The sequence below is a fragment of the Mytilus edulis genome, chromosome 2 (assembly GCF_963676685.1).
Source record: "Mytilus edulis chromosome 2, xbMytEdul2.2, whole genome shotgun sequence".
Lineage (NCBI taxonomy): Eukaryota > Metazoa > Mollusca > Bivalvia > Mytilida > Mytilidae > Mytilus > Mytilus edulis.
Genome location: NC_092345.1, coordinates 98,247,119 through 98,260,707, shown reverse-complemented (window position 1 = coordinate 98,260,707; position 13,589 = coordinate 98,247,119). Strand labels below are relative to the sequence as shown.

At 31.7% G+C, this 13,589-nt stretch overlaps 2 protein-coding genes across 3 annotated transcripts in view; one reads left to right on the top strand and one right to left on the bottom strand.

The window, feature by feature from the left end:
* Positions 1-13,589, top strand: part of LOC139513645 (uncharacterized) — a 250,764-nt gene that overhangs the window by 178,311 nt on the left and 58,864 nt on the right. The gene's annotated exons all lie outside the window — the stretch shown is intronic.
* The window catches only part of LOC139513642 (chitin synthase chs-2-like), an 88,775-nt gene continuing 77,867 nt past the window's right edge, over positions 2,682-13,589 (bottom strand). For both annotated transcript variants that reach the window (XM_071302312.1, XM_071302313.1), the window contains exons 12-16: positions 12,598-12,995; positions 9,041-9,205; positions 7,069-7,280; positions 4,667-4,791; positions 2,682-4,085 (exon numbers count right to left, since the gene is read on the bottom strand). In XM_071302312.1, the coding sequence (XP_071158413.1) occupies positions 3,007-4,085; positions 4,667-4,791; positions 7,069-7,280; positions 9,041-9,205; positions 12,598-12,995 (1,979 nt within the window). In that variant the 3' untranslated portion in view covers positions 2,682-3,006. The remainder of the gene's footprint in view (positions 4,086-4,666; positions 4,792-7,068; positions 7,281-9,040; positions 9,206-12,597; positions 12,996-13,589) is intronic.

The window sequence follows — 13,589 nt, the reverse complement described above, 5'->3', positions numbered from 1 at the left end:
TTTTAAAAACTGTTCTTAAGCACTGATTTTAAACTTGTTTGATACATTGCCGATATAAACCGATGATATAAATTTCATAAAATTCTGGCAAGAATATTACAAATGAGAACGCTTTTTATGTGATTTCCGATAAAATTATCATATCCGAGTGGTACAAATTAAAAAAGAAAAAGTTGATCGACACCGATTTTTGGGCAATGCTAAAAAAAACTATGATACAAGTTTAATAAAAATCTGGCACATAATGTAAACGTGAAAGCGTTTACCTGACCTAACACGTAAGAGCGTTAACGAGACCGGATGGATATATTTCTATGTTTCCTGAAATGAGTCATGCGATGGACAATAAAATTAGTAGTGAAAGCTTACTGATTCAGCTTATCTTATAATAATCCTCCACCTTTATATTGTAGCAGTAGAATCAGAGAAAACTTGATTGAATTAAAAAATAACTACAAAAATAACGACGTCTTAAGATCTTAAACAGGTATCTTTATGTTTGTGACTGAGTCGTGGACCACTTTAGAATATATTGTAAAGATAGAAAAATATACTAGAACTAGAATAAATACATTATGTGATATATGAAAGTGCAATTTAAATTTTTTACTGAATACTTGTACATCCTGTCATTAAGTTCTTGTTTGTGATTGTATTCTTGTCTTTCATTTTTGCTGATGTGCTTTGTCTGTTTGGTGTTACTTCGATACATATGTCGTGGCTCTGCACTTATTCATCCATTCATTGTGCTATTGTAAAACATGTTTTTATGCTTGTTTTTCATTTTTGCCATGTGCTTTGTCTACATAGATATGAGAAGATGTGGTATGAGTGCCAATGAGACAACTCTCCATCCAAGTAACAATTTATAAAAGTAAACCATTATAGTTCAATGTACGGCCTTCAACACGGAGCATTGGATCAAACCAAACAGCAAGCTATAAAGGGCCCCAAAAATAACTAGTGTAAATTCATTCAAACGGGAAAACCAACAGTCTAATCTATATAAAAACGAGAAACACTTATGAACCACATTAACAGACAAAAAACACTGAAAATCAGATTCCTGACTAAGAACAGGTGCAAACAATAGCAGCGGGATTAAACGTTTTAATGGTACCAAACTTTCTGATCTTTGATACATATATGATGTGGCTCTGTATTTATACATCCCGCCATTGTGTTATTGTACTATGGTAAATTTATGTAATCCTGTCTTTAACGTTTGCTTATATGCTTCGTCTTAATGCCATTTTGTGCTTCTTTTTTTTTTACATATTTGTTTGATTATAACACTATATTGACTTGCATACTCGTATTGTTGACCTTTTTACCTGTTATATCTGTCTGTGTTGTTCACGCATTGTTGTCAATATAATGGAATTTGATGCGACTGTCATACAAGTGAGGGGTTTGGCTAGCTATAAAACCAGGTTTAATCCACCATTTTCTTTTAGAAAATGCCTGTACTAAGTCAGTTGTTATGTATTCGGTTGATTTTGCTATTTGGTAAGAGACTTTTCGTTTTGAATTTTCCTTTGAGTTTAGTACTTTGATGATTTTACTTTTTATGCAATCGGTTTGTCTGCTGAGTCCCAAACGTGACCTATTTCTAAATATGACTGTTATACCGAGTGTGAATTTCCATTGCTATACGACGCGTCTTGGTATTTCGTACATTCGACATTCGTGTATTTGATTTTATGTTTCTGGTATGGTTTCGGTAGAATCATGTTATTGTTATGTCTGATCGTTTGTTATCCAAATAATTATAAAATTGTCTTTTAATACCATCATTGTCATTGTCACACGGTTATGACTGTTATACCTAGTGTAAATTTGCATTACTTTGTGTGTATCTCGGTATTTTGGACATCCAACATTCATACATTCATTTTTGTTGTTTTTGTTATGGTTTCAGTTGGATAATCTGTTATGTCTTATCGTGTGTAGTCCAAATAACTTTAAAATTGCCTTTACATAACATCATTGTCATAAAAATTCTTTGGACGAGAGTTGTGAAAATAATTGTAAAAATTTCGAGCATTTTAGTAACGTAAGCGCGTTACAGTTTTTCTTTATCCTGTGGTATTTGTTGTTGGTAAAATATGTGCGTTGTTTTTCTGCATTTTGCATATTGTGTCAACTACTGGTATTATATTATTTATTTGAGCGTTTTCCGTTATTTGCGTGTGTTCGTGCTGTATTTCTGTCACGTAGTGTTGTCATTTCAGCGATATTTTTTTAAAACATTATCATAAAGTGAGCGGTTGCCAAGCCATTACACCAGGTTCAACCACAATTTTTTCTAAAAATTCCTGTACAAAGTCATGACAGTTGTTATCAAATAGGTTACGTTGTTCACTTCAGTGTCCCTGTTGTTTGTTTGTTTACCTCAGTCTGTTAGTTGTTGTGTTTATTACATTTTTAGTAACGCGCTTTTTTCTCTCTCCATCGATGTATGACCTTTGAACACCGATATATAATTGTAGCCTTTATTTATCGTTAGCTGTATATTGGAATGTAAAAACTATGCAGAATTTAGTATTGATGAAATACTTAACCGCTATTTACTATAAAAATATGAATACTGATTATCAGTAATTCTTTTTGTTACGATGCTATCTTACATTTTCATTTCACATATTACCTTTGTGACTGTAAGGTTTGATGTTTCTACATTTTGTTTAGAATTTTATTACGGCTAATAAGTTAGTACAATAAGTGTATATACAACTGGTTATAAATAAAAATTACAAAAAACAAACTCTAAGTCAAGTTCTAAGTTATCAACCAAGAAGAACCAGTAAAGTGACAAAAACACGAATCAATTCGCTATCCATATAACAGACTATAGAAAATAGGATTAGAAAAGAGTATAAACGATATAATAAAAGTGGTTATCAATAAAAACAAAAACCCTTAATAATACAATAATACAATGGATAAAAACTGCAGCCATTATTGGCATTAGTTATGTAAAAATCTAAGAATAACTTATTATTATTAAACATTCGAGTCATTAGTATCAGGACCATTGTAACTTTCACTTAGAGAATCATTGTCATTTTCCTTTCGAACGTTACTCTCGTTTTGACTTGAAATTGATGATGACGAAAGTTTTCTTTTTTGCTCTGGACTATCTACTGGCTTCACCTTGTTTCTGTTTGTGCGTTTTGTAGCTGGTATTTTTGTCATCATATCTATGCTGTTCTCCTTTTTCTTATGACCAATTAATTTCTGTTTTGTAGCTTCTTGTACGAGCTGTAAAATACCTGGTTTATCGTCATTAACATATTTCGCCTTTTTTGTCCATCTACCCAAGACTTGTTCAACTAGTTGTTTTTCGTACTTCTGAAATAATGCACCTTTAAGATGTTCAGCATTTGCTCCAACAACAGCATCAAGGTCTTTTAACGGAACGATCTTTTCTGTTAGCACTTGTCTATTACCATCTGGAATTGATTTTGCTTTATCACAAGTGGGTTCGCGTTTAGATGGAGCTGAAGCTTCTGGAGACACCAACAGTTCAACCATATTCTTTTTCAGTTTTGCCTCTTTAATTTCACTACTTTCTGTCATGTCAGTGCTTGCTGATATATGTATTAATGTAGAAAATCTATGGTACAACATACACAGAAACTGAATCAAAAGAAGAAACCCAAAGACAACAGCAAAAAGTAAAGCTATTGGCACTATTGAAACTGGATTATTATCACATATTATCGATATAGACAAAGAATCCTTAAATGTGTTAACTTGGGTTAATCCAAACATAACAGTAACTAGGATTGCATTTAACAAGTACACAAACAGTGACACTTTGTTACGCAGTTCAATTAGTTCTTCTTGCTCTTTTGTTTTTTTTTCTTTATTCGTTTGTAAAGGCTTTAAATATCTCTTAATTTTTGATTTCCAAAATTTCTTTTCCTCCTTCGATATCTTTGCAACTGTTTTATCGATATAGTGATGTCTATCTTCATCCTTATTTTTTTCTTCTTTTGTCTCGTCTAAAGTTTTTCTTTCATCATGTATATCGGTACACACATTTGAGTCTTCAGCTACTTCATCCACAACCTCTTTGTCTAAAAGTATTTCAAAATAATGCAATAAAACGCTATCACATCAACAACAACAAAAATACACAACACCCCAAGTTATCAGGTATTTCAAATATATAGGTATGTATATTATGAATTCAGTGTGAAAATATTTAAGTCAAATATCATATTGATATAATTCCAAGAAAAAAGAAATAAAGTGAAGCTTTTGTCTAAATATAAATATGATAACAACTGTTTTTTTCAACATTGGTATATGAAGTTTCTTTTTCTACACTTTCACACTGTCATATTTGTCTAAGTCTAGTAACGCAAAGTCTCATTAAGTTAGCATCATAAATGTCCACAGGTTTTAAGTTTATCGACGACTTCATATTTAACTTCATTTTGTGTTGTACTTCCTACGCTATATACATACACTTAATTTTCAACAAATATTTCGTCCATTATCTTTCACTGATCGGAAAATATGAAATTAAAAAGATATCCACGCTTTGAAAAACTGACAAATTATTTTTAATAAACAAAAACACATAACATCTACTAGAGATAATGTATACATAGACGCCTAACATACACAAATTGTAAAATGTTCGTTTTAATACCTTTTTCATTAGTGTCCTCCCCTTCTTGGTTCCCATTCTTGTTAACCAAAACGTTCACTTTATTTATTATATTTGTATAAAGAAAGTCTTCTTTGGTATATTTGTTTGTTGGACAAAATATACAGCTGAAAGAGCAAAAACTTTTCATGACAAAGCTGACATTAGCTGCATCCAGTTACAAATTTTACTATAAGGGTTGTTCAAAAAGTCTAAAAACGCAAATATCGAACTCCAAAATTCAAAATGGAAAGTACCTTATCAAATTGCAAAATCATAAGCTTTAACATAATCAAACGAATGGATAACAACTGTCATATTTTTGACTTGGTACAGAAATTTTCCTATGTAGATAATAGTGTAATAAACCTGGTTTGTAGCTAATACATATTATGATAGCATGGATAATTTTGTGTACTTATATGTTAATACTTCAAAATAGGCATGTTGCAATGCATCTAATGCTTTGTTCTTTGAAGATTAGTTTTATAATCTATCCTTTTTTGGCCTTATCATACTTTCTCCTTTAGCATCCTGATAATCTTATGTTTTTACATCCAACAAATAGATAGTCTTGGCATCAATTATTTTATCCAAACTTTATAGAATTTTATGAAACTGATGGCAGATATTTTGTGATTTATAGATAATGTCTGAAGCTGACTTATGATCATTTTCAGTATTTTTGATAGATGAACGGATTTAATTTTTACAATTAACATTTAAAAAAAGTCTGCGATTAATGTTTTGACATGATAAATATAGCGCAATAAAACAGGTTCAATCCACCATTTTCTACTTTTGAAAATGCCTGTACCGAGTCAGGAATATGACATTTGTTGTCCATTGGTTTGATGTGTTTTATCATTTTATTTTGCCATTTGATAAGGTACTTTCCGTTTTGAATTTTCCTCGGAGTTCAGTATTTTTGTGATTTTACTTTTTATACAACTTGCACAGAAGCTGAGAAGACCACAAAAAAAAAATCGAATCTGACTACACTGGAAGTGCATCAAATTGCATTTAATTTCGACGATCAATGTCTCTTAGTGATATTGCAGGCTAATACATTTGATGAATTTGAAAATCAATAACCACATACAAACGTTGAAGAGCTGATAAAACAAACTAGAGGCTCTTAAGAGCCTGTGTCGTCGACTTGGTCTATGTGCATATTAAAGAAAGGAAACAGGTGGATTCATGACAAAATTGTGTTTTGGTGATGGTGATGTGTTTGTAGATCTTACTTTACTGAACATTCTTGCTTCTTACAATTATCTCAATTTATAATGTACTTGGCCCATTAGTTACAGAGGAAAATATTTTGTTAAAATTTACAATAATTTACAAAATTATTAAAAATTGACTATAAAGGGCAATAACTCCTTAAGGGGTCAACTGACCTTTTTGGTCATGTTGACTTGTTTGTGGATCTTACTTTGCTGAACATTATTGCTGTTTACAGTTTATCTATATCTATAATAATATTCAAGATAATAACCAAAAAAAGCAAAATTTCCTTAAAAATTTCCAATTCAGGGGCAGCAACCCAACTACCAGTTGCATATTCATCTGAAAATTTCAGGGCAGATAGATCTTGACTTGCAAAACAATAAATCCCTTGTCTGAATTGCTCTTAATGCTTTGGTTTCAGAGTTATAAGCCAAAATCTACATTTTACCCCTATGTTCTATTTTTAGCCATGGCGGCCATCTTGGTTGGTTGGTAGGGTCACCACACACATTTATTTTAAACTAGATACCTCATTGATAATTAAGGTCAAGTATGGTTAAATTTGGACAAGTATTTTAGAGTAGAAGATTTTTGTAAAAGATTAGAAAAAATTACGAAAAATTGGTAAAAAATTACCATAAAGGGCAAACTCCTTAAGGGGTCAACTGACCATTTTAGTCATATTAACTTATTTGTAGATCTTACTTTGCTAAACATTATTGCTATTTACAGTGTATCTCTATCTATAATAATATTCAAGATAATATTCCTTAAAATTGCCATTTCAGGGGCAGCAACCTAACAACCGGTTGTCCGATTCGTCTGAAATTGCAGATAGATTCTTACCTGATAAACAATTTTACCCCATGTCAGATTTGCTCTAGATGCTTTGGTTTCGGAGTTATAAGCCAAAATCTACATTTTACCCCTGTGTTTTATTTTAAGCCATGACAGCCATCTTGGTTGGTTGGCCGGGTCACGCAACACATTTTTTAAATTAGATACCCCAAAGATGATTGTGGCCAAGTTTGGTTTAATTTGGCCTAGTAGTTTCATTTGAGAAGATTTTTGTAAAAGCTAACGCCGTACGCAAAGTGATGAGAAAAGCTCACTTGGCCCTTCGGGCCAGGTGATCTAAAAAGGATAAAAAGTACAAATTTAAAATAACTCACCTAACAAAATTACCAAGCGAACAAAAATATCCAGTTTCTTCTTTTTCTGGTATATGAGTCTTCTTATCGGAGTCGGATTCGGTTTTTTTCTTAGTTTCCCTTGTTCCCCAAGAAACATTATGTAAATTGCCAATGGAAAACAAGAACATGAGCATAGACATAGATGGTATGGCAACGAAGTACAGTAGTCCTGGCATTATACACAAAATCTCCTGGAATACAATTAATTTTTCGTCAATATAGTTAGAGCAGTAAAAACGACATTTAAAAAAAATTATTGAACTTTGAACAAAACTTTTTTCTAAAGTTTGACTGCAATATACCATCTTTATGTCATATTTTTCTGTTGCATTTGACGGCTTAATGACGTTAGGATATTAGAGCCTTTATTAAAGTCATCAGAAACGAGTGACCGGTGAAAAATAATGTTCTTCCAATTCTTGAACCAATGCATACAAACATCATAAACTTAGTCTTCTGTGCACGAATTTATCATTTTTTTCGTGTAAATTTCGTATAATCGTCAATTTTTTTTTCTCAATCGGTCAGTGTTATTGTGAAAATATGGCAGGTAATTAAAGTTCGTGTTTTGAAGCCGAAGTTTAACGATTGTCACCTGTTTGTCAACAATCGACAAAAAATCAACAAAAAAGCATGGAAATTGAGCACTTGTTTAACATGTAAATTCAGATAATAGGTTATTTTAAGGACATCCATGCGTATTGCGATCACCGGATTTTTACGAGATGGGTCACACTGAGGTCACTTTGCATACGGAAAATATGTCGGGGGATTGCTTCCTGGAAGGAAGCAATTAAAATAAAGTAAACTTCTTCTAAATATGAATAAATTAACAGAATTTTCTTCAGAAAAAAGTATATGTACATTAGTTTTATAATGCATTTTATCCATTGAGTTATAAAAAACACTAGAACACACCCGCGAAATCGCGTGCATTCAGAGCTTGGTTGAAAGTATGTTAAGTGTTGAAAGATGAATTTTTGTAAAAGATTTAATGAAAGGTATCAAAAGTCATAGGTACTTGGGGACAGGACAATTGTTTTTCTACCCTCCTCCCTTTTTCCCCCCCAAAACTCCCAATTTTTTGTTTTATATTCAGGAAAGGTATCAAAAGTCATAGGTACTTTGGGACAGGATAATTGTTTTTCTATCCCGGCTCCTCCTTTTTTTTCTCCAAAGTTCCCATTTTTTTTGTTTTCTATCAATTTCAATAATGTTAGCGTTTATCTTTGTAATATGAACATTCACTACTATAAATAAAATTTTACCATCTATTCTTAGTTTACTTTAATATCGATCCACGGCGGTCAATTATATATTATATAGACCCTCTCTATTTAATAAACTCTGTGACCGTCGTGGATAGTAAAATTCAAAATGATAGCAGATAGCAAATACATTTTATTCATGTATGTTCAGACTGAGACTACTATAACACATGTTATAGTAGTCTCAGGTTCAGAGTTTACAGAAAAACGTAAACCGGAAGTCTAGTCTGACTCAAAATTTCGTCCAATGACGGAAACAATTGTCGGATGCCTAATTTTTAGTTTTTCTCCCAAAATAACCCATAAGAATGGATAACAAAGGCGACTATGCATGATATCTATAGGACACAGAGGCACGATGATTAATTTATTGTGGAAAGAAGAGAAGCGACACACAAAATGAGGTCTTCTCGTTTAATAGTATAGATATGCATTATTTTTTTTAATTTGAGGTTTCTTATGACTTTAACAACGCATAAAACCGCTTTCAACGGTGTAAACAATTATATGTTTGACACAGATTTTTCTACCTCGAATTTTTCTATCCTTGACGGGAACAAATACACTATTGTTTATCAAAATGTTTACTTATATACTCCTTTAACAGCGGTATTGATATTCATGTAATGATATCAACCTTGATCCAGCTATAATGTCTTATATTATGATTTAGCAACACTTGCCTTTGGATGGACTAATGCTGATATAACAAACACTCCGGCTACAAATAACAGTAAGATGGTGGTAATCGAACATAGTCCCTCATTCAAAGCATCTCGTATTACACCAATCATGACAATAACCATCACAATCACATATACTGCAGACAGAACGGCGGCATATTGCAGCTGAATAAATAAAGTATTAAGTATCAACAAAATGTACAAAATCCTGAATTAGTTAAAATGATTTTAACGATTTAAACATCAAGTACAGCTAACAGACAATTGGTTAATAGGTGATATTATTTACATATAAGGTCTAACTTTGCATTAATACAAAAGAATGAAGGGATTTTCATCTAAAATTTTATCATTTCATTGCAGTATTGTACCACATGTTATGTCACTCTATTGATTCACTAAGGTGTTTCATTATATCCTTTTTGAATAATAAGTAAAATATGGGAAAAAGTAAAATAACAAAAATACCGATCTTCACAGAAAATTCGAAGCGGAAACTTCCTAAGCAAATGGTAAACTAAAAGTTCAAACACATCAAACGAAATGTAAACAACTGTCATATTCCTGACTTGGTGCAGACATTTCCTTGTTTAGAAAATGGTCGACTAGACCTGGTTTGATATTTAGCTAGACCTGTCACTTGAATGACAGTCGCATCAAGTTCCATTATAATAAAAACGATGTGTAAACAATACAAACAGACATAATAGGTAAAAATGTCATAAAATATTGGTATGGACCGTACAGCAGTTAACATTGATTTATCTTCTGACTTCTATCGGCGATTGCCAAATAAAGGGCAATAGCGGGTTTTACCGAACACAATCACAGGTTTTATTGTTGTTTTCGTGTATATGATAAAAGATATTACAAATCTAGAGTCAAAATATTGGTCATTGGCTACCATCAAAGTCCAAATTAAATTTGCAAAAACTTTAATTGGAGTAAATAAATCAGCTGTCAATTTAGCAGAACTAGCTGAACTTGGTATGTATCCAGTTTTTATAGAAGCTTTAAAACTGTCAATTGGCTTCTGGTTGCATGTGATCAAATCTGATAACAATTGTTTACTAAAAGATGTATATTGTTCCAACCTGCAATTAACCAATGGATTTGCTAAATAGATTGAACAGTTACTTGCTACATTAAATTTTTCACATGTTTGGAAAAATCATGATACTATTTCAAAAAGGCGTTTATTATATGCAATTCATACCAAACTTAATGATAGATATCTTAATTATTGGAAAGAAAATATATTTTGTGATAAAAAATCAGTACATGGTAATAAGCTGAGAACATATAAACAGCTTAAAGAAAATTATAAATTGGAAACCTATTTATTGTTAAGTATAGACAGAAAAGTAATAGGACATTTTGCTAAAATTCGTATTAGTAATAGTGATCTTAGAATTGAACAAGGGCGTCACACTAAAACCCCTGTAGAAGAAAGAATTTGTCCTGTGTGCCTCTTAGAAGTAGAAGATGAATTTCATTTCACTTTAAAATATACAAAACTAAATATAATTAAAAACCAATTGTTCAGAGAACAATTGAAGGTCTTTCCACTACTAAAGATCTATTTTGATATTAAAATATGAAAAATCAGTTTAAAATGTTAATTCCTATGGCTTTATGATGTATTAATATGAATTTGAAGCAAAGGTCAAAATCTAGAACGTCCTATTAACCTATGACCTTGATCTCAATTTCAAGGTCACAAACAAAGGACCTTAAATCAAAAACCCTAGGTCTTTAATATGTTTGGTTAATGAGTAATATCACTTTACGCGCATTTCTAAATAAAGGATGGGTGAACATTCCCAATAATTGTCTACGTACCCGTTCAACCAAAAAATATAAGTAACGACATGTCGCAACTAAAAATTAAGGAAAAATAATTTGTCGATATGTTATTCAGTGTTTGAAAATAAGCGAAAATAAGCCAAAATCAAAATTAAAAATATGACCTTGACCTTTGACCTTGACCTTATTTTCATTTTTTTAGACCAAGGATGTCAAATAAAAAGACCCTTGGTCTTTATCACTTATGGTTTACCAGTTAGAAATGCAAATCACTTATATCAAATACATAAGGGGAAATAACTCTCATATTGAGTCTCCGGATAGCTTCGGTTAAAATTAATATCCTAATCCTGAGGATATAACGAGCAATTTGGTAAAATAAATTTGTCGTTATCTTTTACGGTTGCGGAGGAGTAGTGGCCACAAGAAAAACAGTGTTTGGGGAGATAACTCTTACAACGTGAAGTATTTGGTTACACCGTTGTCAATTTTAAAAGCGTATAAACTATACGATATCAAATTCCAAATATCTAAGCGACATCTTTTGAAACATCAATATTACGCAAGAAAAGGTGGAAAGACCTAATTTGAGACCAACTGTTTTCCAAAATTAGTGAAATAGTTCCCTCTTTTTTAAATATGACTAATGAAGCAAGATTTAAATTTTTGTATACGTGTGTTGAGACTGATATAATTAGAATTATTGTTAAATTTATAAGCGACATGTACATTTCTAGAAATGCTTTATCAAGCACTAAATAACTTTGTGGTACCACCTCCTCATATAATGTTTATGAATTTGGTATGATATATATATGTTTGTATGTTTGTGTATAACAAATTTGTATTGTCTTGGTATCAATCCTGTAATTTTGGATTTTAAACCAATAAAAATTACTTACTTACTTTCTTACTTACTTACTTGTACACTTGTATATATAGACCAACAAATGTGAGTATTAACGACAAATTTATGACGTTAAAATGACATTACAAGTTACCTTATTGCATTTCAGGTTTCCTGATTAATATATTATCCTTCTCCTTTATCAATCACATAGCTTGAATATGTTTACTTTTTTTGCATCTTCAGGGATCAAACATAGTTCTTATAACACCTCAGTTTATAATTTTTCACATGTTATCCACGAAAATTGATAAGAATTAGAACCATATCCTAACCTATCCGAGATCAAAAGGTCAAATAAAAACTTGCTGGTGGGAAATTATTTATCCTATATACCAAGATTATTTTCATAAAATACAACATATATTGTTATGCAACTTGCTAGACTAAACATGGTGTGTACTTAGTGCAGTTTAACTATGAAAAATGATATGTTGGAGACTAAAGGCCGTCATTTTACAAACACTTCAGATCTCCTGACCACACTTAGGCAGATCTCAATCTACTGACCATTACTATCATTGGCCAAAAACAACACGATCCTGAGGGTTGATATTCATTCGGGAAATATATCAGATAAGAAAGATAACACCATGTACCAAATCGGAAATTGAAATTAAAGTGGGTATTTCTAATCCTGCAGAGATAACCACATCAGCTTGGTGTTCTGTTTAATTTTGGATGAAAAATATCGAGTCCCGTCTATAAAATACTTATTTTGCATAAGTTTAGGTTTGAAATTTATGAAATGTGACTTTTTTACAAGTGTTGTTCGAGGATTTCAATTGATATAATGTTCCCGCATGCAGTTAATAAAGTGTTGTTTTCAACTATATATATGTACCTGTTTCTGCGAGGAGGCATATAAACACAGCAACAGAAATATGCCAACAGGAATGAGGTTTAGAATGAGTGCCAACCATGGTGGAATTGCTTCAAATCCCAAAATTATAGCGCCTAATATCAGCATGAATATTGAGCCTGGTGTAAGTAATGTAGATACAAACAGAAAGACATGGTACACTATGTATAAGAACGAAATATTTTGGTTGTTTTTCGTTACTTCCTTATAATTTTCGATTAAATCTAGAATGTTCGCCATTGTAGAAGGAGTCCATCTGCGACGCTGATTGAAAAATTCATAAAACCCTTCAGGTGCAAATGTGTATGAATCCGATTCCGCACAATACTCAATTTTCCACCCTTTCTTTAAAAGCAGAGTGCATAACCATCTGTCCTCTCCTAAAATATAATGGATTATACATGTAAAACCTCAAAGCAACAAGTTTTATTTGACAACAAATATGTAAAAAAACCTTATACACTTCTTGCTAGTAAATTAATTGATTGTTTTTTGCTAGTCATTCAATGGTTAATATTTTGTCAAGAAAGCGTCATATATCTGAGCTATTTGATATTGACGAAAATAAAAAAAAAAAACAGAAAACCATCTCCATAACGCAAATCACGAATCATGCAAAGAACTTTACATTACATCATTTGTTATTGGAATTTCGCTAGAATTGAAGTCCGCAGTCTCTTTACCCTCCCAACAAATGATAGAAAACGGAGAAATTTGTTACGGTGATGGACAGGAAATTTCATATTAAAAAAAAAAACAACATTAAGAGCGAAATTAGAAGAAAACTGATACCATTCATAGATGAAAAAAAATTGATAATTAAAATGTTTCCCAATTAAAAAAAATAAAAATCCCACAACTAATTGTTTGAAAAACAATTTGATACCATTGATTAGAAATCGACTTAAGCTAATACCGGCGTCACACATCAGCGTATAGCTCCGACGTACGCCGGACGTGGTAAACAAATCATA